Below are 25,388 nucleotides of genomic sequence, written 5' to 3' on the forward strand. Positions count from 1 at the left end.
CAAGTAGCAGGCCCTTCACAAACTGACATCAGGTCAACTATCAACTTGGAAGAAATAAAATAAATATGAAGAGGCCAGGCAAAATGTCCTATCTGAAACTACAGAATGTTGAAAAGTAACAGAAATGATACCAATTTGTAATGAGAATAACGAAACCAAAATAATCTGCAGACTAGAAATGCCTACCAGATAAGCTTAATATTCTGATATTCCACTTGCCCAGTAAAATGGCCTCACCCCACAACTGCAGCACAGTAATTGCTCCCACAATGCTTCAACAGTTTTCAGGAGGTACTGGCATAGTGACAGATAAGCAGGTAAGCCCGGTGATACAATGCATGGCAGCTTGTGCAAAATTTGCAAATAACACATTGCTTAAACTCAACTATTACTCCCCGAAAAAGTATATCCATGAAACCATCCAAATAATGGTCCCAGAAGGTGAGAACGATCTAAGGCCTATATCAATCTGATAACAAGTAGCTAAGTGAGTTTTCTCAGTCAAATGTAACTGGAGAAGAACTAGAAAAGAAATAAAACGCAGTTAGTCTAATTACAGTGAGAAAAAAAGAACCCCCTGACCAACAATGGTCAGTACAAACAGTAGTTAGCCTGAAAAGTTGGACAACCTTCTCCTCTTTCTGTTCCTCTTCATAGTCAAATCTCTTTGCATACTGCCGTTGGAATGAGGAAGAATGTGCATGGGGCTGGTGCGCCTAATAGCTGTTCTTCTCCCTCTTTTGTTTACCCATTGAATTGGCAATTTGCCTGCAACTTGGGCAATACCATCAGACGCAGCAAGCTCAGCCACTTTTTGGATCCTCTCCTGCATTTGCATAACCCATGCTACCGACAGATCGAGTGAGAATGAATCATCCAGTGGCTTTTGCCACAGATCAAGTAGGACACGCTGAAATGATTGAAATGATAGTGAGGGCTGGACATCCTTGCGTGGTGCATACATCATGTTAACCTTTATGACGTGCTTACATAGGTTACCCTGCATCGACCACGAACAACTACACAGAGAGAATTCAGACCCAGCATTCCATACAGTTCGCATTTGACTAGCATCCTTCTGGCTTGCCACCTTAGCTGAAACAGGTTCTTTGTCATCAAATAGAACAGCCTCGTCAGGTATGTGCAGAGCCCTTTGCCATGAAGTGGATGCAATGTACTCTGCTTTCACCTCAGGAAATGAACCGCTCTCGTCTGCATATAGGTTGAGCCAGTAGCCAGAATGCAGCTCTGTTGTCAGCTTGTGCACCAACCAATCCACACGTTGAAGAGCATCAAGCTGTGAATCATCATATGCTTTAAGCTTGAGCTTTAGATGGTAACCCTCAATAGCAGCACAGGATTCCTGACTTGCTAGCGGCAAATTTCTGATGGTATCAATCCACATCTCTAGATGGGGCAATGGCACACAAGAAACATTGTTAGCATCTGGACAAGGATTTGCAATTCAATGTACATTCTGAATCTACTACCTGAGATTCTTACCCAATTTGGGAACCCAAAATGACTTGAAATACTGTATGAAGGTGGTTTGGTCAACAAAGTCTTGAAACAATTGCCCAAGGGCATCCATGGGATTTGCATCACTCCAGATACTGTACATGAATTTTCCTAGTTGTGTAAATACTTCTCGTTGCACCTCAGTGTTGCTGCATTTCTTGATTATATTTTTAAGCCAAGTTCTCCTTATGTGCCATAAAGAAAACAAAATCGGGCAGGAAAATACATTCCTGAAAAACAATGACACATTTCGTCAATGGGAATGAATTACATACCATCTACACAGGATAATTTCATAGTTAGATCATATGTCAAAATCTATGCTATACCATCTACACAGGATAATATCACAGTTTAAGATCATATGTCAACATCTATGCTATACGCTTATACCTGATTGGGTCCAGCTCTGAGGTTGGATCGTCAATAATAAATCCACCAATCCTCCAGTTGGAATCAACAGAATGTATTCTACTAGTAAGTGCTTTCATCCATCTCGAAGTGTCATGCTTGGTAACAGATCGGGTTATAACCCATGCAACAGGTAGAGCCTGTTGTCTTGAATCGAATACAAGAATTGTGTGCAAGGGGTACTGCAGCAAAGAGTAGAATGTCAAACAAATGATGAAACCTGCCCCTGCAGACATAACTAGACATCATATACTATAATATGTTGCTTATAAGTATAACTACACAACTATCAGCTTTTGTTGTAGTCAGATACCTTCAGCTTGCTTACACCAAATGAGGAATGAGATGCCAAAATATTCTGGTGACCAAAGCGGATCATCTGCTGCAGTTGCCACTCTGTCTGGATCCCTAGTACAAAGGCATCTGTCTCGGTCGAGTCCTGGTGGAAAAACACAGACTTCTTGTTCCTATCGACCCACATCCTGATGCTAGCTTGGTCATCTAAATCCAGCTCATGCGTGGACCTCTTGATGATCATCCCAAGCTTGTGGACATACTGCGAAGCGAGGCTATCGACCTTTGCATCGGAGCCACAGTAGCGTTGTATCCCTTCTATATGTGTCTGCAGGATGTTCTCCTCGGGGACGCCAAGATAGATCAACGACATGGTCTGCTGCTGAATCTCGCTCCCAACATACGGCACCCTCCTGGCACCAGGCCCAATGGCGTCCCGGTCCAGGGGTCCATGGCATACAAAACCAGACTTGTTGACATGGCGCCTCTCATGGTAGATAATGAGAGCCAGCGAAGGGCGGGCATATAACCGCTTGATTGCGAAATGGCAGGTGCAGCCTCGCATCGACTGCGGCCGAGCCGCACGGTTTCTTGTGTTAAGCCTGTACCTTCTGCTGGGCAAGATCGTCCCTCCCTCCCCGTAATTTTCAGGGCCAAACGAACACCAATACCTGAATCAATTTGGAACAGGACACCCTAATTATTAAGAACCATGTAATAGCCTTGCTGTGAAAAAAAAGAAGAACTTGCAATGACCGAATAATTTGCATGGTGGGCAGAGCAGGGGCGAGCAGGGGAGGCGGCGGCAGGGAGGCGCGTACATTCTGTAGAGGAGGTACTCGTCGCTCCTGAACTCCTTGAGGGAGCCCCTTTCGCGCTTGCGGCCGCGCTCGATGTGGAACCTGGTGGGGTACTCGGGGTTGTTGCACTCGCCGCTGATGAAGGCCTCCATCCGGTCGTAGGGGATGAGCGCGACGTCGTCGCAGTGGTGCTCGGAGCTCGCGTACTTGACCCACCGGAGGTCGGCGGCCGAGAACTCCTCCCCGGGAGGGTCCTGCACGGGGAGATCGCTTACCGACTGCAGCACCTCCATCACCGCCATCACCTCTCCCATTTTTCCCTTCTCGCAGTCGCCCGCCGCCACTCGCCGGAGCTGGGATTCGGTGCCGCAAAAACCCTAGAGAGAGAAAACGAGGAGGGGAGAAGGAATGGGGACGAAATAGCGAGCAGCGGAACGAAAATCCTATTCTCCGCCAGTTCCGGGGAATAGCCAACTTCCGCGTTCCCATCCACCTCTACCTAATTGGGCCAGCCCATGCGGTACCGGTGTTTTATTTTATTATTATTATTCACTGTGATCTTTTTTTTTCTTTCATCATTATCTAAAATTATTATTTCATAAATCATCAATATATATTTATTATAGTTTGCACACGAAAAAACATTTATTTTACATAAGAATATACTTTCTGAGATAATAGTTGGTGTCCGCACACCTATGTCTCGCTTATAGTAGTATCATCAGTCGAGCAAAGTTTAAATCCTAAATTTAACATTAGTGTCCGCACACCCCTATGTCTTGCTTATAGTGAGACATAAGGAACCCTCGCATAAGGGCAACGCGAGAGGCCGGCCCAACTGCAATGAAGGCCACAACCTCATTTTTTGGTTTCTCCATTTTCATTTTTATTTACTTTTGTTCACACTTCCAAAAATTGTACACATATATACTACAAAGAATGCACTTTACATAATGTTATGCAAAATGTTAATCACGCATTTAATTAAATGTGTATATAAAAATGATGACTACGTATACAAAAATATATAATGTGCGTGGAAAAGTAGATCATGTATTTAAAAATGTCAATCAAGAATTCTTAAAATGTATTAAACAAGCATTTGAAAATTTTAAATGTGTATAGAAAAATATTCACTATGCATTCAAAGAAATGTTAAATATTGCCTTTAACAAATGTTGATAAAGCATATGAAAAATATTAAATGTGTATAAAAAATGGTGATTATGTATTAAAAAAAGTTAATCTTGTACTTAAAAAGTGATAATATAGTATTTTCTAAAATTTTAAAAGTATACAGAAAAAAGTTGATAATGTATTTAAAATTTTGGCCTTGTATTTTTTTATGTGTATACAAAAATATTGACCATGTATTAAAAATGTTAAAACTGTATTTAAAAAATTCATTAAGCATATGAAAACAATTTTAAATGTGTATATATAGATATTGACCATGTATTTAAAATATTAATTTGGTATATGAAAATTTATATCAAACTTCAAAAAATATTTTGGTATAAAATATATACCAAAATGTATATAGAAAACCAGTGAACCCCGAGAGAAAACAAAGAAAACCATTAAAAGACATGAAAGAAACAAATGATGCAGAACAAACACGGTATATCGAATGTGATCATAGGGAAAGGATGTATCTATATATATAATATACCAAAATGTATATAGAAAACCAGTGAACCCCAAGAGAAAACAAAGAAAACCAATGAAAGACATGAAAGAAATAAATGATGCAGAACAAACACGGTATCTTGAATGTGATCTGCCTACGTTCATGGGATTGGTGTATGTACGTATGTACAAGTTTCTGCGTTTGTGTTTGTACTATGTTAAAATAAAATAATAATTAGTAATTCCACCATAATTGTTGGAGTTAAGTTTAATTCTTCTTTTTATGGAAAAAACCTTTAGTTTATTCATCAAACATCATGAGAGTACAAAGAACACGAAAGTAACAGAAATTACATGAAGCATGATTTTAATGAATACATCAAGTTCATCATGGACATTGGTCGAAAAACATTACATGTGTGTAGGAATCATTTTTTGATATACATGAACAGCATTTATGATTTATGTGCTCATTCTGGTTGCTATATATGAGCATTTTGCATGCCACGTGAAAGAAGCATTGCAACTAATGTGAACAAATTATTGAGGCGGGATGATTTTCCTTTCATTACCAGCCCAAAACGATAAGAGGGGAAAATCCTTCGATCTCCGCATCATTGTGATTACACATATCCATGACATCTCGATCTATTGAAAGTGTGCATACGTCTCTCTTTAGAATTCGAACATCTAAGTCAAAAATATCCATGGCATTGTCCGTCTCGCTGGATGATTCTCAATGATTGGACTTAATGCATGTTGTCGGAAAAGATTTTCGGTTCGTTTTATAAATAAAGCAAACCATCGAAGCACAACATCTAACAACAGCCACAACACACACACTCCCACACACGCAAACGCACGTCGCCACCACACAGATCCAAGACAGGATACATAGGCGTTGAACGCAACAACAACACCCCTCGCACTACCACCATGAAGAGATGAAGCCGCAAACGGCGAACCGTGGACTCCAAATGGGCGCCTTCAGGAAGGACACGACACCGGAGCACCGTCATCGTCCGATTCGAGGATCAGAGTTTCTCCTGGAGTCGCACGAGGGGCAGTGAGAGACGCGACGACGCCTTCAAGAAAGGAACAAGCTACGTCATCGCCGGTCCATCCGAAGATAGAAACAAGTTTTCACCCATGAGAACACTCACCGCCATCGAACGCCACATCCCGGCTACCACGCCGCGCACACGGCCATGGCCACCGGGCAGCACCAAGCCACGATCTCTGCCCTAGAGAACCACGCTACCAACACTAGATTCACCACCCCGACATCCGAGACCTTGACACCACCTCACCCGAGGCCCGATGCTACCCCAATCAAAGAGACGGGTGAAAAGGTCCCACCTTTCGCACCCTTGGGAGACCCAATGCTGAGAACCGATAGGCCGGCCAGCACTGGCCTCCAACGACCCGTCCTGCAGCCCCGAGTGCGAGATGAACTCGGTCCTGGAGCATGGTGAGGGGGACGAGGTCGGTCCTGCTGCACCGTGCACGAGACGAGCTTGGTCCTGCTGCATAGGGCACGAGACGAGCGATGGACCGCAGCTGGAAGAGGGCCAGCCCTTTGATGGAAGTAGCGCCCGGGCAACACAAAAATGGGATGAAGGTGAAAACGGTCTAAACGTAGACGAGCCGACGCTAGAGAAGCCAGCCGCCGCCGCAGGCAGAACCGCCAAGCCATCGCGAAGCCGCCACGACAATGGGAGGCACCACCACCGGACATCCCCGCGCCGCCGCCCATGATCGGGGCAACGGCCACGCCCAGCCATTGCCCTACCCGCGTCGCCCGATGAGCTCCAAGCACCACAGCCGTCGGGCATGCACCACCGCTGCCATGCCATGCACGCCGCCAGTCGACCCCCAACGCCAGATCCAGCCTGATCCAGCAGGAGGTCGTCCGCGCGCCACCCCCCCGAGACGGGAGCACCGCAGTCGCCCCGTTGCGCGCGGGACCAAAGACGTCGGCTGCCCCGCCACCGCGTCGCTACGCCCCGCGGCTGCCCAGCGCCGCCACCTGAGGGACCCGCCACATGTCGGAGCCCCGGGACTAGAGAGGAAGAAGATCCCCGCCGCCGACACGCCCACCGGACTTTGCCCGACAGCGCTCTCAGGCGGCGGCGGGAAGGAGGGAGGGAGGCGAGTAGGGTACCCCCCCCCCCCCCCCGGCATGCGTGGGCGCATCGCGGGAGGGGGGCAAGGGAGGGGGATTTTTAGTGTCCGTCACCTAATGCATGTTCAATCCCTCCTAGCCCTAGGTTGTTGTGGCGTGGCCATGCGTAGCGTCGGAGGCCAAGGGAGGACGACCTCTCGAGGTGCTTTAGCCCGGTGTCGTCGTCCATGAGGATCAAGAACCCGTCATTCTGGAAGATGAGGCCGAGGAACTGATGGTTGCAGTGTGCGTCGAGGGCGCGCCTTTGATAGAGACCACAAATGGCAACCTTGCGGAAGGGAGAAAGAAAATAAACAAGATTGTGCGCCCCTAGATTCGAAGCACGACCTTTAAAAATAAAATCACAACTAAGAAAATATACTTAGGCCCTCTTTTGGAACGTTGTTTCCACCTTGAATGCCCTTGTAAAAAATACAAGCCACTGTTCAACGTTTTTGTTTACACCCATAAACTGCTCACTATTAGAAAACAAGGCTTTGGTCCACGTGAGAAAAGAGCTTCAATTCCGGTTCTGTTATGAACCGGGACCAATGGGTGCATCAGTCCCGGTTCGTGAGCCTAGGGCACCGGCGTGGCGAGGGTGCCAGTTTGTCTGACCGCTTTGGTCCCGGTTCCAAACACGAACCGGGACCAATGGTCCTCGCCCCTAGCAAGCACATTTAGTCCCGATTCATGTCTAGAACCGGGATAAAAGGTGAGTCTTCTATCCCGGTTCAATTTTAGGGTCATTTAGCTCAAAATAATCAGTAAATTCATTGAAATACCTAATGAAGTCACAAAGGGTAGAAAATTGATGACGTGGCTTTAAATGGTACATGTTGAATGCACAAAAAGTGTGGAGTTGAAATAAGTTCAAAAATATGAAATCCCTTTGTAACACATGAGTTTTTGTTTGAAACCCTGATACTTCGAATAAGATTGTTCATTTTGTACACGAAGTGCATCCAATTTTTGTCATAACCCTCTCAACTTTTTAGCAGATGCTATGTGGGTAAAATCATGATACCATGTCAACTTTTAACCTATTTAGAGTTTATTTGTAGTGCTTTTCAATTTCAGGGTTATTTAGCTCAAAATAATTAGTAAATTCATGAAAAATACCTAATGAAGTCAGAAAGGGTTGATAATTGATGATGTGGCTTTGAATGGTGCATGTTGAACGCAGAAAAAGTCTGAAGTTGAAATAAGTTCAAAAAATGAAATCCCTTTGTAACACATGAGTTTTCGTTCGAAACCATAATACTTCGAAAGAGATTGTCCATTTTGTACACAAAGTGTATCCAGTTTTTGTCGTAACCCCCTCCACTTTTTAGCATATGCTATGTGGGTGAAATGATGATACCATCTCAACTTTCAACCTATTTAGAGTTCATTTGTAGGGCTTTTCAATTTCAGGGTCATTTAGTTCAAAATAATTAGTAAATGCATGGAAAATACCTAATGAAGTTAGAAAGGGTTGAAAATTGATGATGTGGCTTTGAATGGTGCATGTTAAACGAACAAAAAGTCTATAATTGAAATAAGTTCAAAAAGATGAAATTCCTTTGTAACAAATGAGTTTTCGTCTGAAACCGTGATACTTCGAAAGAGATTGTACATTTTATACACGAAGTGCATCCAATTTTTGTCGTAACCCTCTCAACTGTTTAACACATGTTATGTGGGTGAAGTGATGATACCATGCCAATTTTCAACCTATTCAGAATTCATTTGTAGTGCTTTTCAATTTCAGGGTCATTTAATTCAAAATAATGAGTAATTGCATGAAAAATATCAAATGAAATCAGAAAGGGCTGAACAAAAAAGAATCAAAAAATAATAAATAAAATTATCAAATTATTAATTTGTTAAAAACAATGAACTAAAAAGAATCAACTAAAATATTAACTAAAAAGAATCAATTAAAACATTAACTAAAAAGAATCAACTAAAATATTAACTAAAATTATCAAAGTATTTATTTGTTAAAAAAAATGAACTAAAAAGAATCGAGTAAAACATTAACTAAAAAGAATGAACTAAAAAAATATTAACTAAGATTACTAAAGTATTTATTTGTTAAAGAGAATGAACTAAAAAGAATCAATTAAAATATTAACTAAAAAAAATCAACTAAAACATTAACTAAAAAGAATCAACTAATATTAACTAAAATTATTAAATTAATTATTTGTTAAAAAGAATGAACTAAAAAGTATCAAGTAAAACATTAACTAAAAAGAATAAACTAAAAGAATGAAAAAACAACTAAAAAGAATTTTCACAAAGTTTGTTTTGTTAAAATCTTTAATAGAAAACTTAAATAACAAAAAAAATGTCACCTAATGGGCCACCATGGCGTGCATACGACTAGAAACGCTATAGGCTACTTGGGCCACGATGGACGCCCACAGCAGGCCGAGTAGACCCACACGTAGAGAGAGTGCTTTTAGGCTCGTAGGCATGCATAAGAGAGGAGCTTGAGTGAGCTGGCGAAGCCGCACTTATAAACCACTATCGGACGTTTCTCAGCCAGCGAGGTGGGACTAAACATCCACGTACTCGACGCCATGCCAGCTGTAGGAGTTTAGTCCTGGTTGGTGGCCTCAATTGGGACTAAAGGCCCCCATTTAGTCCCGGTTGTAGCCACCAACCTGAAATAAAGGTGGGGCTATATAAGCGGGACTTTGTAGTTTTCTCAAATCCACTATCGCTTTCTTCGATCTCCTCCTCTCCCTCGATGGCGCCGAGACCACATCGACGCCGCCAGGCTGCCAGACCTCGTCGTCGCCTCCCCGAGCCCTACCCCAACGCCGTCCCCCGCTCCCCTCACTGGGCCCGCCCTACCCCCGACGCCGTCGTCGCTGCCTGCCCCGACGTCGCTGTCGCCGTGCCCTACCCTGACGCTTTCGTCGCCGCACCCTGCCCCGACGTCGCCGTGTGTGCTCCCCTCATCATCGACTGGCCCCTCCATCTCCATCGCTCGACGCCCCCGGTGAGCTCCTCCATCTCTATCGCCCCCCGCGCGCTTCCCTCTAGATTTCATTGTTTGATATATCTGTTCGTATATTCCTTAGATAATCACCTATGCATGAGTCCTTTTAGAGATGAATGTACACTCTAAATTGTGTCTATATACATCTGTATGTAGTCCTTAAGTGAAACCTCTAAAAACACTTATATTTAGGAACGTTGGAAGTAATTTTGTGTACGAGTACAATACACAACAAGAATTATCTGGGTGAAATTTCGTATATGCTGGGAATTACTGGGTGAAATTATCTGAGGAATTTTTGGCCAAATTAAAAACGTGGGGCAGCGGAAGAGAGACGTCGCTTATAGGAAGAAAGGTACAACACTTGTGGGCCTTATGAGAACGTACACGACAGCTCAACGAAGAAGAGTGGTAACCAAGTATATATATGTTTGTGTCATAACTCATAACTATTTATACATGCATTTTAGAGAAAATTAAGCATTGTGTGGTTCAAAATATTGTGCACATGAAGACTTGTCGAAATCATAAAAATATCATAGTATTTCATCTTTTATGTTGACTAAGCAATATAAACATGCTTGTGTGGTTAGATAATTCAGTTGTTAGATGTCTAGCTATTTCTTGGTTAATCAAGTAATAAGAAGGAGCAACTGCAACAAGGGACAATGGCCAATCACATGCCCCATATCCTAAGCCTTTTTCGATAGTGTTCGACATTACTTCAGGAGATTTTCCAATATGAGGTATTTAAAATGTCATCCAAGTGTATGAAATTCTAAAGATGTGTGTTAGATATGATTAGTGTAACTATAAGAACATGTATGCCCCCACAAAAATTACTATCATTTTTGTTTGTCCTTTATCTAAACTTTTGATGCTCATAGAATCCTAGTACGTATTTGTTTCTCTATTCCTTCTGCTACCTAAATTTGAATTTGCAAACAAATCATCAACAACATATTTAATTCCAGATTTATTCTTTAAATAGTAGGACTTTCAATAGTTGTAGAAATTGTTCTCGACGTCGACGATGCCCGTCGCGCATCCTCGTCATCGACTCGGTGGCAAAAACCTGCTTGAGAGGCACCAGCATGTCCGGGACTAGGCTTCGTCGGGCTGCACTAGGAGGTGCTACCTTCTAGGGCGCGTATCTTGGTGAGGAACCAGGCTCGTGTCGTCGACCCGGAGCTTCTTTGGTGGCAGTCGCGTGGGCCAATTTCGGTACGGAGGCAGCCGGCCTCCGAGGAGGAGGTACTTGACCGTGTCAGGGAGGAGGACGAGCACATCCGTCTCTATTTCGTTGCGTTGGACGCCACGTTCTTCAATACCTGTCAGGTTCTTCATGGATCTCACCAGAGCTATGATCCTGTGATGGTTCCTTCTCTATGGGTGTCCACCGCCCGCGCCTCAGTACAACGGTAACACTTTGGGTGATCAATTTGATGAGAAACCGCAAGTGAACTAGATTATACTACTAGATATATATTCGATATTATATTCGATAATATTCGAGATGTATTAAGTTGATTATTGGTTGTAACTGAAAAAGGGAATCTTTTTGCCTCTTGAGATTTATTGCAGGACAAGCGCTTTTGATTTTGTTGCTAGAAAAAATTAAGCTTTTTAGTGTCGGTAGGTCCATCATTTGTATGATTTTTGTTTGTGGTTGTTCTAGACTTTAGGATAGGTTTTTATTTGTCCAATGTGTGTGATTTTTAATATTATATAGAATTATGAACACAGGAAATGGCATGATCCGATGACAATAGGATCCTTGTGTGCCATTTGTGCTGGAATGATAGGGGTATATGCGATCGTTATCCTCACCTAGATAATGATACGTCCTTCATCGTCAAGTTCACGGATGACTTCCTGATTATTACAGTATGTAAAGATGGCATGTATTTTTTGTTAGCGAAGTATGACGTGTTTTTTCTTGCTTTAGTTAACCTTTAATTTTGTTTTGTACAATTCGACTAGTGCGTTCCCTGCCATGCATGATTTGCTGTCTTGGACAAGTTTCATTTTAAAGAGAAGGACAATACAGAGCCTAACATAGCTCACCTAAGAACAAAGCATTTCACTTTTGTTGTCAAGGTAGAAAATGATGAAGATCACACATATTTTGGCTGTTCTAATTGGAGAGCATTTTGCAAGGCATATGGGTTGAATGAGGACATGAACATTGCCTTCGATCTTGGTAATGATGATGTCCGTGATAATAATATAGAAATTTGGGTGCATGCGGAGGATGACTTGATTCCAGTTCTATCTCCAGGTGCATTTTGTCAACAAATTTGTTAGGTAATTTGTATTGATTACTGAAAAGTATCTTGTACTCATCTCGATTAAATATCTTTATTTTCAATTATTAGCTTATTTTCGTGCTACAAGAACTACACGGGAGATACTAGATCGGACCTACTACAATTATGGCTCCAACCTTACTTGGTTGGAGAAAAATCATCTCATCTTATTTATTCATGATGTTGACAATCATGCTAAAATTACATGATTGACAACGTTTATCATGAATATGTGCCACTAGTGCACAAGTTGACCCCTCATAACATCACTTCAGACAACTTTGTAAGATTTTTTATACCATTGCATCACTAATCCATCTTTTTTATACATCGTTCTTAAGCAAAACTAACTTGCTAACTATATTATTATTACTAACAAGTACTCTCGCTAGAAACCATGCCTAAATGGATGTTTACCACTAGTGATTTGGAAATGGTTAGCTTACGGCCAACCCCGATTAATTACCGTGGTAAATACATGATATCCCAAAGTGAATACACTCTGAAAATCAAAGGCTGGAGAAATGCAATACAAGCATCCATGATACCATTTGGAGAGGAATCCTTGCGCATCCCACAAGTTGGAGATAGGTTGATCTGTGTTCTTCAATACGGAGATGTCGGAGTTCGCCTTTCATTGCTTCTTTACCTAGGAGAGGATAGTAGGTAGTGTTTCAACCTTGTGATAACTTGGTCATTTTCTACTATGATAACAACCAGAGTGATGAGGAGTTCATTTTTTATGCTATTTTACCTAGAATGATGAAGAGTTTTTTAACTAGTATGTAAAATGATGAGGAGTAATATACGATGTCGTGCAATGCTTTATGTATGTACTAGCTAGCATCTAGTTGACACCGACCGAAAACACCAACAAGCATAAGGAACAAAAGATGATGAACACAAAAAGAAAAAGGGAAAACACAATATGAAACCCATAATAAAATCCTCCAAAACCCTAAACCCCCTTTAAAAAAACGCAGCGCCTGGAGTTGCTGACGCGTGGCTGCTTTTGGGTCCCGGTTGGTGTTACCAACCGGGACTAAAGGTCCTCCTGCCTGGGCGCCCCGCAGCGGCCACGTGGAGCTCATTTGGGCCCGGTTCGTAAGCCAACCGGGACTAAAGGTTTAGGCTTCTAGTCCCGATGGATTTGTCCCGGTTGAAGAACCGGGACTAAAGGCCCTCTAGAACCGAGACTAATGGCCTTTTCCTACTATTGGCTCTTGATCTGTAAGTTACATCTGGAAGAAAAATACACTTGTATTTTTTACATGGATTCCAAGTGCGGCCTTATCTATTATTTATCTCCATGAGGATTGTTATAATGGACTTATGGAGACCTCCTATCCCTTTTATTTATGTCATCCATAGTTGGCTTCCAGTCACATGCAATGACCAAGTGATCCAAAGATATATCAGCTGCAAGTGCCAAGGCCTCACATAGGCAATGGACTTTAAAATTGTATGGTTTATAACCCCAGTTAGAACAATTGATGAGAACCCTAGGTATTGACCATGCATGTTCATCACATCACACTACAGCCGCAGCTCCAACACGCCCATCTTGGGACATACCCCCATCTACATGGATTTTAACGTGTCCCTTTGAAGGTGATTTCCAAGAGCTTCATGATTTCCAAGAGCTTCGCTTCATTAGGCCTGTGCCAATGCATCATCTCTTAGCATGTAATCATTTGCGTAATAAAAACATAAGAAACAACCACTACAATGCATTGTATCTTATGTGTTCTATCTAAATTTAATGATTTGTGGCTCATGCATGCATGTGATTGTGTTAGCACCTCTTTTTTGCCTATGACCACGTGCCAAGGTTGTATGTTAGCTAAGATACAACCTCACTATCTCTCTTCATTAAATACAATGCCACGTAAGCAAAATGCCTATAAAACCGCGCTAAGAGACTTGCATTGGCACATGCCTTATCACATGTGCACGCCCAACCAGAGTGGCGGTGCTAGCAATCATACTCAAGCCATCCAACTCGGCAATGAAGTTTACAATGAAGCGGTGAGTCGACATTGGGCTTTGAAATATTCACTATGTATTGCTTTTCAACGGGTTGTCCATACTGCCCAAAGAGTGAGAGCCATCTTCACAAACTCCACGTGTATTAATGCATACCTGATTCGTCCATTTTGCATCATGCTTTCATGTTGATATTTATCGCTTTATGGGTTGTTATTACACTTCACGGTACAATACTTATGCATTTTCTCTCCTATTTTGCAAGGTTTACATGAAGAGGGAGAATACCGGCAGCTGGAATTCTGGCCTGAAAAAGGAGCAAGTTTGAGATACCTATTCTGCGCAACTCCAAAAGCCGTGAAAATCAACAAGGAATTATTCTGGAATTTATAAAAAATACTGGGCGGAAGAAGTACCAAAGGGGAGCCACCAGGAGGCCACAAGCCTGCTAGACGCGACCTACCCCCCTGGCCGCGCCTAGGGGGCTTGTGGGCTCCCTGTTGGCCCTCTGGCTCCCCTCTTGCTATAAGAAGGGTTTCGTTCCAGAAAAAATCAAGAGGAGGCTTTCGGGAGGAATCGCTGATATGTCTCCATCGTATCTACTTTTCCAAACTCTTTTGCCCTTGTTTTGGACTCTAATTTGCATGATTTGAATGGAACTAACCCGGACTGATGCTGTTTTCAGCACAATTGCCATGGTGTTGTTTTTGTGCAGAAATGAAAGTTCTCGGAACATCCTGAAAATTTCCGGGGAATATTTCTGGAAAATATGAAAAATACCTGCGCAAAGATCCACCGGAGGGGACGGGCCAGTGGGCCACAAGCCCTGTAGCCGCGACCTCCCCCTGGCCGCGGCTACCAGGCTTGTGGGGCCCACGTGGCTCTGCCGCCCCCAATTCCAGCGCTATTTATTCCCTTTCGTCCTGGAAAAAATCAAGAGAGAAGAGTTCATCTCGTTTCACGATCCAGAGGCGCCGCCACATCCCGTTCTTGCCATGGAGGGCAGATCTGGAGTCCGTTTTGGGCTTCGGATCAAGGAGATCGTTGCCATCGTCATCATCAACCTTCTTCCCTCTCCAATTCCATGAAGCTCTTCATCGTTCGTGAGTAATCTATTCGTAGGCTCGCTGGGCGGTGATGAGTAGGATGAGATCTATCATGTAATCGAGTTAGTTTTGACAGGGATTGATCCCTAGTATCCACTATGTTCTGAGATTGATGTTGCTACTACTTTGCCATGCTTAATGCTTGTCACTAGGGCCCGAGTGCCATGAATTCAGATCTGAAATTATTATGTTGTCGCCAATATATGTGTGTTCTAGATCCGATCTTGCAAGTTGTAGTTACCTACTATGTGTTATGATCCGGCAACCCCGGAGTGACAACAACCGGAACCACTCCCGGTGATGACCATAGTTTGAGGAGTTCATGTGTTCACCAAGTGCTAATGTGTTGGTCCGGTTCTTTACTAAAAGGAGAACCTTAATATCCCTTAGTATCCATTTGGACCCCGCTGCCACGGGAGGGATGGACAATAGATGTCATGCAAGTTCTTTTCCCTAAGCACGTATGACTACACACGAAATGCATGCCTACATCACATTGACGAACGGGAGCTAGCCACATATCTCTCCGTGTTATAACTGTTGCATGATGAATGTCATCCAACAAATCACTAATCCATTGCCTACGAGTTTGTCCCACTGCCATTGTTACTTGCTGCTTCTGTTTCTTGCTTTGCTCTGCTACTGTTCTACTGTTGCTGCTACTGTTACTTGCTTTGTCCTGCTGCTGCTGCCACTACTGTTCCTTGCCACTGCTGTTACTCGTTACACTGCTGCTACCTGCTACAATACTTTTCTGGCGCCATTGATACTTCAGTTAGGAATAATCTGCCGTCAACAGATTCTTTCCTAGCACCGTTGCTATCATACTACCTTTGCTGCTTATATCCTGCTTGCAGATACTAATCTTTCAGGTGTGGTTGAGCCGACAACTCAACTGCTAATACTGGAGAATATCCTTTCACTCCCATCGTGTCGAACCAACAAATTTGGGTTGAATACTCTACCCTCGAAAACTGCAGCTATCCCACACGCTGGTGGGCCATTGCAAGACAATTGCTAATTGTTGAGCAACTGGAATCAACTCTTTTCTAGCGCCGTTGACGGGGAGGATAGCTATATTCTCTGAGTCACTTGGGATTTATATCTGCTGATCACTATGAAGAATCTGAAAGATCCAAGAACCAAAGTCTTGCCCTCAACTACGAGGGGAGGTAAGGAACTTCCATCTAGCTCTGCACTTGATTCACCTTCAGTTATGAGTAAGTTTGCGACACCACCTCCTGCTAGAAATCTTGATATGTCGCCTGTGCTAGATGATGCTAGAGATGCTACTGCTATTGATGATGCTTATGATGCTACTATGCCTGATACTGCTAGAGATGCTATGCGTGATACTGCTAGAGATGCTATGCCTGATACTGCTATCCATGATGCTATGCTTGATACTGCTTTTCCTGATGATGCTAGAGATGCTATTTTGCCTGATGATGCTATGCTTGATACTTCTAGAGATACTACTTTGCCTGATATGCCACTAGGGGTATTCCTTGATGCTCATATTGCTAGAGTTACTCCCGATGCTCGTGATGCTTCTGAAATTGCCGATACTATTGAGATAGAACCTGCTTTTGCTCCCGCTAGATCTAGCTCTCCTAGATATGAATTGCCTGATATACCTGAGGGTTATGTTATGGAGGGAGGGATAGCTAAGGATTTTCTTGCGTGTAAGGATGCCTATGACGCTGAGAAATTACTTCTCAAGTGGAAGGAAAATCTCTGAAAGCTAGGATGAAATACGACCCAAAGTTTGCCACTTCACCTATCTTTATCACCGATGAGGATTATGAATTCTCTGTCGACCCTGAGATAATCTCTCTAGTCGAATCTGATCCTTTTCACGGTTATGAGTCTGAGATGGTCGTAGCCCATCTTACCAAACTACACGATATAGCCACCCTTTTCACTAGTGAGGAGAAGATCCGCTACTACTATATCCTTAAGCTGTTTCCTTTCTCTCTAAAGGATGACGCTAAAGCCTGGTTCACTTCTCTTGCTCCTGGATGTGTGAGTAGTCCCCAGGATATGGTCTATTACTTCTGTGAGAAATATTTCCCTGCCCATAAGAAGCAAGCTGCCTTACAGGAAATATACAACTTTGCTCAACTCAAAGAAGAGAGTCTCCCACAAGCTTGGGGGAGGCTCATCCAGCTACAGAATGCTTTGCCTGATCACCCTCTTAAGAAAAACGAGATACTTGATATATTCTATAACGGACTTACCGATGCTTCTAGAGACCACCTAGATAGTTGTGCCGGTTGTGTTTTTAGGGAACGAACTGTAGAACAAGCTCAGATCCTACTCAATAACATCTTGATCAACGATAATGCTTGGACTATTCCCGAACCACCTCCTAAGCCAACTCCTAAGAAAAGAGGTATTCTATTCCTCAGTCCCGAAGATATGCAAGAAGCCAAGAAATCTATGCAAGAGAAAGGCATTAGATCTGAAGAAGTCAAAAATCTACCGCCCATCGAAGAGATCCATGGTCTCGATAACCCGATACAAGTAGTAGAGGTGAATTCTTTGCGTAGATTCAATGAGAGTGGTATTCCTTTTGACAAACCCGCTAGCCTATGCTTTGATGAATTTGACAACTTTGTTGCCAAACAACAGATTTTCAATGATTATGTTAGCATACAATTGGAACAAAGTACTCGTATGCTTAGTCATTTAAGTGCTTGTGTAGACAGAAATGTCAATGATCTGAAGCTTCTGAGTAAACATGCCTCTATGATTACTACTCAGGTAGAACAAGTACTTAAAGCTCAGAATGACTTGCTCAATGAATTAAATGACAACTCTGTCAGAGTCATTACTAGAGGAGGCAAAATGACGCAGGAACCATTGTATCCTGAAGGCCATCCTAAGAGAATTGATCAAGATTCTCAAGGAATTAATGCTGATACACCCAGTCATCCTAAGAATAAGAAGAAGGATGATAGAAACCTACATGTCAGTTCACCAAATACTGTCACACTTGAAGAACCAAATGATATTTCAGCGTCTGATGCAGAAACACGATCTGGTGATGAACATGAACCTGGTGACAATATGGACAGCGGTGTTCATAATAATGCTCAACCTAGCAATGATAAGGATGTGGAGATTGAACCTACGGTTAATCCTGATAACCCACAACCTAAGAGATACGATAAGAATGACTTCACTGCTAGGAAGCATGGTAAAGAAAGGGAGCCATGGGTTCAGAGACCCATGCCCTTTCCTCCTAAGCCATCCAAGAAAAAGGATGATGAGGATTTTGAGCGCTTTATTGAAATATTGAGACCCGTCTTTCTGCAGATGCGGTTAATTGATATGCTCAAAATGTCTCCACATGCCAAGTACATGAAAGATATCGTGACCAATAAACGGAAGATACCAGATCTTGAGATCTCCACCATGCTCGGCAATTACACTTTCAAAGGTGGAACTCCTAAGAAACTTGGTGATCCCGGAGTGCCCACTATACCTTGCTCCATTAAAGGAAACTACGTAAGAACTGCCTTATGTGACCTTGGAGCCGGTGTTAGTGTTATGCCTCTCTCTCTTTATCGTAGACTTGAACTGGATAAGTTGACACCCACTGAAATTTCTGTGCAAATGGCCGAAAATCAACTGCTTTCCCTATCGGCATTTGCGAGGATGTGCCTGTTGTGGTTGCTAACGTTACTATCTTAACGGACTTTGTTATCCTGGATATTCCCGAGGATGATGCCATGGCGATCATTCTTGGAAGACCATTCCTAAACACCGCAAGGGCTGTTATAGATTGCAGCAAAGGCAATGTCACCTTCCATGTCAACGGTAATGAGCATACAGTGCACTTTCCAAAGAAACGATATCAAGTACATTGTATCAATGCTATGAAAAAACTTCATCGATTCTTATTGGGAGCTTTGAATGCCCTATTCCTCGTGTTAAGATGAAGTATGATTTGCTTGTTGGGGAGATTCATGTCCCCATTGAGGTGACTTAGTGGCTATTTGACAATTCTCCGTTTCCTTTTGCGATTCGAAAAGGTTTTGTCGAGGGGATTTGATCAACCCCATTGACGTATTTATCTTGATGACCATGAAATGGATGAATCAAGGAGTCACATACCTCTGTTTTAAGCTTTCACTTTCTGTTGCTTAGAAGGAAAATGATAGATTTAGTTTAGTTTTTCCTGTTTTCTGTTTTGGCGTCCCGGAGAAAAGTACCCCGAAAATAAAAGTTCTCCGATGGTCCTGAAAATCAAATATGTTTTTTTCTGGATTTTTTGAAAAATACTTGGACTGAGAGCTGGCCTGGGGGCCACACCAGTGGGACACAAGCCCTGGAGCCACGGCCTCTCCCCTGGCCGCGGCTACCAAGCTTGTGGGGTCCATAGGGACCCCCTCCACTCATTCCAGCTCCCATCCTCTTCTTCTACCTCCAGAAAAAATGGTTTCGCAGCTCAAACCCGTGTTCTTGCTCATTTGGCTGTGATTTTTGATCTCCTTGCTCAAAGCACCATTCTCCGCACCGTTTTGGGGGAAATTACTCCTTGGTAAGTGACTCCTCCATTGGTCCAATTAGTTTCTACTCTAGTGCTTTATCCTTCGCGTATTCTTGCTACCTTGGTGACCCTGTTCTTGAGCTTGAAATGTTGATTTTAGCTGGTCCCAAGTAGTTTTGGCGCGTGATATGGTCTCTAGGCACTAGTAGGAGTAGTTGCTACGAGTTGGGTTAATCCTTACTCACTTTTCTTTCGAAGTCTCTAAAAATTTCAGATTTTTCAGAGTTAGAAAAGGGAAAAGATGAGGAGGTTCTTGAGAGGCTCTTCAAGCCGTAACCCCAAGGAGGATGAGAAGAACCACCCCAAGTACGTGGTTCCGCGAGTCACAGAAGTTCGAGCGTGCGAGTGACCAAGTGATGAATTTTTGCGCGCCGTTGGGCTTTATGAAGACTTTTATTACTTGGTGGAGAACGCGGGTCTTACCGCGTTCGTTGAAGATAAGTGCCCACAATACCTCCTTCTCACCAATATTTTCGTTCAAAGCTTCAACTTTTATCCGAGGAAGAATCCTCCTATGGTTGAGTTCATGTTATACTATATCCCCCAACGCATGACACTACAAGATTTTTGCAATGTTCGCAAATTACCTTATGTTGGGGATATTCATGATCCTCGTCCACGGGACTTGGAGGCTTTCATAGATACTATCACTACTGGAATCCAGTTCTTTGCCGTCGGCTGGCTGATGGCAAAGAACCTCTTTGCCATCAGTTGACACAAGGTAGACGGAAAAGGACTGGCACATGGCAAAAATACTATTTGCCATGTGTCGGCCCTTTGCCGTCTGCCAGCGGACGGCAAAGAGACCCAGGGCAGACGGCAAAGAGGACGTGTGTGTCCCATGCCTGCCATGTCCGAAATCCGGGGTCCTTTGCCGTCCGCGGGCCTTTGCCATCTGCCGTGGGGCCCTTTGCCGTCGGGGGGCGGACGGCAAAGGGGCCGCCTTATAACGGCCGTTAACCCCCTCGTCCTCACTGTCTCTCTCCCCCCGGCCACTCGCTCACTGTACGTCTCTCTCCACGGCGAGCTCCCCTCCCCCCCGCGGTGAGCCCCCTGCTCCCCCTGCCGTCGTCCACCGCGGCGAGCCCCTCCCCGCGGCGAGCCCCCTACTGAGCGCCCCCTGCCGCACGCCCCCTGCTCCCCTGCCGTCGTCCACCGCCGCCGCCGCCGCCCCCTGCCGTCGTCCACCGCGGCGAGCCCCTCCCCGTGGCGAGCCCCATGCCGCGCGCCCCCTGCTCCCCCTGCCGTCGTCCACCGCCGCCTCCTGCCGTCGTCCACCGAGGTGAGTTCTGCCTCTTCTTTTTCTTTTTAAAAAAGTTAATTACTTTAGTTAGTTTATTAGGTTAGTTTTTATTATATATATGGTCATTTAGTTAGTTTATTTGGTTAGATTATTAGGCTAATTAGGTTAGTTAGTTAGGTTAGAAGAAAAAAAGAGGAAAAACAGAAGGAAAAAAATGAAAAAGAAAAAAGGAAAAGAAGAAAATAATTAGAAGAAGAACGAAAAGAAGAAGGAGAAGGAGAAGAAGAAGAAGAGGAGGAGGAGGAGGAGGAGAAATAAGAAGAAGAAGAAGAAGAAGAAGAGGAGGAGGAGGAGGAGGAGGAGAAATAAGAAGAAGAAGAAGAAGAAGAAGAGGAGGAGGAGGAGGAGGAAGAGGAGGAGAAATAATAATAATAATAAGAAGAAGAATAAGAAGAAAAAGAACAGGAGGAGAAAAAGAGGAGGGGGAGTAGGAGGAGAAAAAAGAAGAAGAAGAAGAAGAAGAAGAAGAAGAAGAAAAGAAGAAGAAGAAGAAAAAGAGGAGAGAGGAGAAGAAGAAAGAAGAGGAAAAGGGAACCCCGGCACCCCGAAACTGACCCTCGACCCCCGACCCCTAATGCCCGACGCCACTGACCCCCGACCATCGACCCCCGACTCCACTGACCCCTGACCCCCGACCCCCGACCCCCGACACCACTGACCCCCGACACCACTAACCTTCGACCCCCGACGCCACTGACCCCGACCCAGACCCTTGGCCCACGACTCCCGACCCCCGACCCCCGACGCTCGATGCCACCAACCCCCGACCCCCGACGCCACTGACACCCGACGTCACTGACCCTGGACCCCCGACGCCACTGACCCCCCACAACCGACGCCACTAACCCCCGACCCCCGATGCCACCGACACCCGACACCACCGACCCTCGATGGCACTGACTCCCGACGCCACTAAGCCTCGACCCCCGACACCTCTTCTGCCTTCTTTTGAACGAGAAGGTGCTTTTCGGCCTTCCAGAGGCCCACGAGGTCATAGTTTTGTAAATTATGAGTTAGGCCACATATTTTCCGATTATGTTAATTATAAAAATATCGTATTTGTGTTGATCGTGTGAATTTCAATGTGCAGTTGTTCGACGACCTCCACGTGCGTTGCACGAGCTCCGCCCTTGCATTTGTTGGTGAGCACAAATGACTTCTCCTCCTACCCCTTAATTTTCTCTGTCCCGGTCTTCGTGCCGATGAAACTTGCTAGCTATAGGTTTCTTCAATCATGAGTATGCGTGACTAGTATGCGTCTCCCGTTCGAAAGGGCGACATCTATAAATATGCATTTCTTTGCATATTTATAACCGCCATCCTTTCGAATTGTCCAACATTATCCATGGACAGCCCGAGTATGTGTAGATTGGGTTTGTTTTCCCGTATGCTGTGCTCCGGATCCGATGCGGGATTTCGTTAGTGCCTCCCCTGTTGTTCTCCGGGTACACATCCTCTCTGCTTATTGCGGAGACGTGTATCAGGAGAACAGCGGGGAGGTGCTGCCAAAATTCTGCGTCGCATCTGGAGCAGAGCATGGGAAAACGAACCCAATCTACACATACTCGGGTGGGATTAGGACATATCTTTACCTATTAGCGTGTAGGTTGCATGGACGTAATAAAACTAACAAACTTGATTAGCATATGAATATAGATGATGAATTATATATTTATTTCTTGTGCCCCCATAGGTAGCTAGGCAACATGAGTGATCGTGCTTGGATGTACACTGGTCACCCTAGTCAGAAAGACATGACCCATGAATGGTTAACAAAAACCAGGGGGTTTGTGAGAGCCGCATTTGTAAATGGCCAGCAAAAACATGGTGCCCCTGTCCCAACTGCGACAACTGGAAAAAGTAGACAAAGTTTGAAATGGGTAAACACCTACAGAAGTGGGGTTTTACCCCTAATTATACGGTGTGGACTTTTCATGGTGAGTCTGACCAACGTGCCAGAGCTGAGGTGATTCTTCGTCGCACCGACGAGCATGGTACCGGGATTGAAGACATGGTGCAAGACTTTGATGATGCTCGGGATTCGGACGATGAGATGGAGAAATCTGCAAAGGCCTTCTATGAAATGTTGGAGTCTTCAAAACGTCCTCTCCACGAGCAGACTGAGCTTTGTCAGCTTGATGCCATCGCGCAAGTAATGGCTCTGAAGGCTCAATTCAACCTAGGCAGAGAATGCTACGACGCGATGATGACGATATTTGGACGCTTTCTACCCAAAGGCCATGTACTGCCGGCAAACCTGTACCAGTCAGAGAAAATCCTCCGTGTACGTAAGATGCCCTATGAGAAGATACATGCGTGTGAGAATGGATGTGCCTTATTTAGGCTTGAGTATGCGTCCTTGAACTATTGCCCCATTTGCAATTCTTCCAGGTATGTTGTGGTAGACACCGACATGGGTGAGAAGAATCAGACCAAAATCCCCATTAGTGTTCTTCGGTATCTGCCAATCGTACCAAGACTTCAACGTCTTTTCATGGTCGAAGAGACGGCCAGACAGATGACATGGCACAAATTGGGCAAAAGAACCGAACTAGATGCGGATGGGAACAAGATGCTGGTACACACTTCAGATGGTTTTGCATGGAGGCACTTCGATGCATTACATAAGGATAAATCGGAAGATCCAAGGCAACCTAGAGTTGCCATCAGCAAGGATGGGTTCAATGTGTATGGTATGATGGCAACACAATACATTTGTTGGCCTGTATTTGTCGTTCCACTAAATTTGCCACCCGGAGAGATTATGAAAAGAAAGAACATTTTCCTGACGTTGATAATTCCAGGGCCGAACTATCCGGGGAAGAATATGAATGTGTACATGCAGCCGCTTAAGGATGAGTTGCAAGAAGCCTGGGATAATGGGATCAAGACCTACGACGCGGCTACCAAAACAAATTTCAAAATGCATGTGTGGTACATGTACTCGACGCATGATTATCCGGTGTTTGCGCTATTCGCTGGCTGGTGTGTGCATGGAAGGTTCCCGTGCACCACATGCAAGGCAGCTCTTCAGTTCCGTTGGCTGCAGGCTGGTCGCAAGTATTCTTGCTTCGACATGCATAGACTATTCCTGGATCCTGACCATAAGTTCAGAAAAGACAAGAAGAATTTCATCAAAGGTAGAGTTGTCAAAAACACTACACCAGCTGCGTTGACAGGCCAACAAACCCATGATCAGTTAAACGCTCTCGAGCCTGATCCTTTGCGTCCAGGATAGTTCAAAGGGTATAATACGGAACACGCCTGGACTCACAAGTCATGCTTATGGGATCTGCCTTACTTCAAAGACCTCCTTTGCCCACACAACATTGAAGTGATGCACACTGAAAAGAATATTGCGGAGGCCATTTTTGGTACATTGTTTGGCATAGAGGGGAAGTCAAAAGATAATCCTAAGGCTAGAATCGACCTGGAGGCTCTATGTGATAGACCGTTGCAAAACTTGCGACAACGGAAAGGAAAGCAAAGCATAGCGAAGCCAAAGGCATGGTTCAATCTTGAAAGGCCAGCTATGAGGGAAATGCTATTGTGGGTGAAAATGCGGTTGATGTTCCCCGATGGGTATGTTGCGAATCTAAAGAGGGGAGCGAGTCTTGAGAAATTGAAAATATTTGGGCTCAAGAGTCATGATTGGAACATATGGATTGAGCGGGTAATGTCGGTGATGTTGCGTGGCTTTATCCCTGAGGATGAATGGCTAGTACTGGCAGAGCTGAGCTATTTCTTCCGTTCTCTTTGTGCGAAAGAACTATCGCCTGGCGTGCTAGATGAAATGGAAGAGTTGGCGCCGGAGTTGATATGCAAATTAGAAAATATCTTTCCACCGGGCTTCTTTAATCCAATGCAACATTTGATTTTGCATCTCCCGACCGAGGCAAGAATGGGGGGCCCGATCAAAATCGATGGTGCTAATCAACTGAGAGGATGCAGAAGGCGCTTGGAGCTAAGTGTAAAAATAAACGTAGAAATGAAGCATTGATGGCCGAGGCATTCATTACTGAGGAGGCGGCAAACTTCGTGATAGCACACTACGAAGCCAAAAACCATCATTTGCATAACCCGAAGCCTCGGTACAATGATGGCGATCGAAAAAAAGTTCGATCCAACCTCAGCCTATTCAAAGGTAAGCTCACACCATCCGGTGCTTCGAAAGGGAAATCGTTGGATGTCGAAGAATGGCGGACCATTTCATTGTATATCTTCACCAACCTAACAGAAGTGCGGCCGTACATCGAGTAAGTTCTCGGTAATTTATTGTTCCGCAACTTCTAATTGCTTTGAACTACTCTTATTC

The 25,388-nt window shown here is 44.2% G+C and overlaps 1 protein-coding gene across 2 annotated transcripts; it reads right to left on the reverse strand.

Moving 5' to 3' along the window:
• Positions 1 to 356: 356 nt before the first annotated feature.
• LOC123397149 lies at positions 357 to 3,442 on the reverse strand. 2 transcript variants are annotated; one of them, XM_045091808.1, is made up of 5 exons: positions 3,045 to 3,425; positions 2,243 to 2,894; positions 1,912 to 2,111; positions 1,504 to 1,748; positions 357 to 1,407 (listed from the first exon to the last, which is right to left on the reverse strand). In XM_045091808.1, the coding sequence occupies exons 1-5, from the start codon at positions 3,335 to 3,337 to the stop codon at positions 608 to 610; spliced, it is 2,190 nt and encodes a 729-aa protein (XP_044947743.1). In that variant the 5' UTR covers positions 3,338 to 3,425; the 3' UTR covers positions 357 to 607. The 2 variants fall into 2 exon arrangements, with proteins under 2 accessions (XP_044947743.1, XP_044947744.1); XM_045091809.1 differs by having other exon boundaries at positions 1,312 to 1,407; positions 1,491 to 1,748; positions 3,045 to 3,442.
• Between the last annotated feature and the right edge of the window lie 21,946 nt (positions 3,443 to 25,388).

The sequence above is a fragment of the Hordeum vulgare genome, chromosome 5H, assembly GCF_904849725.1.
Source record: "Hordeum vulgare subsp. vulgare chromosome 5H, MorexV3_pseudomolecules_assembly, whole genome shotgun sequence".
In the NCBI taxonomy this organism is placed as follows: domain Eukaryota; kingdom Viridiplantae; phylum Streptophyta; class Magnoliopsida; order Poales; family Poaceae; genus Hordeum; species Hordeum vulgare.

Coding starts and splice junctions, on each gene's coding strand:
- LOC123397149 (XM_045091808.1), bottom strand. CDS start 3,337: ATGGGAGAGGTGATGGCGGTGATGGAGGTGCTGCAGTCGGTAAGCGAT. Junction 2,895..3,044: donor GAGTACCTCCTCTACAGAAT/GTACGCGCCTCC, acceptor AAATTGATTCAG/GTATTGGTGTTCGTTTGGCC. Junction 1,408..1,503: donor ATTTTGGGTTCCCAAATTGG/GTAAGAATCTCA, acceptor TGCCCCATCTAG/AGATGTGGATTGATACCATC.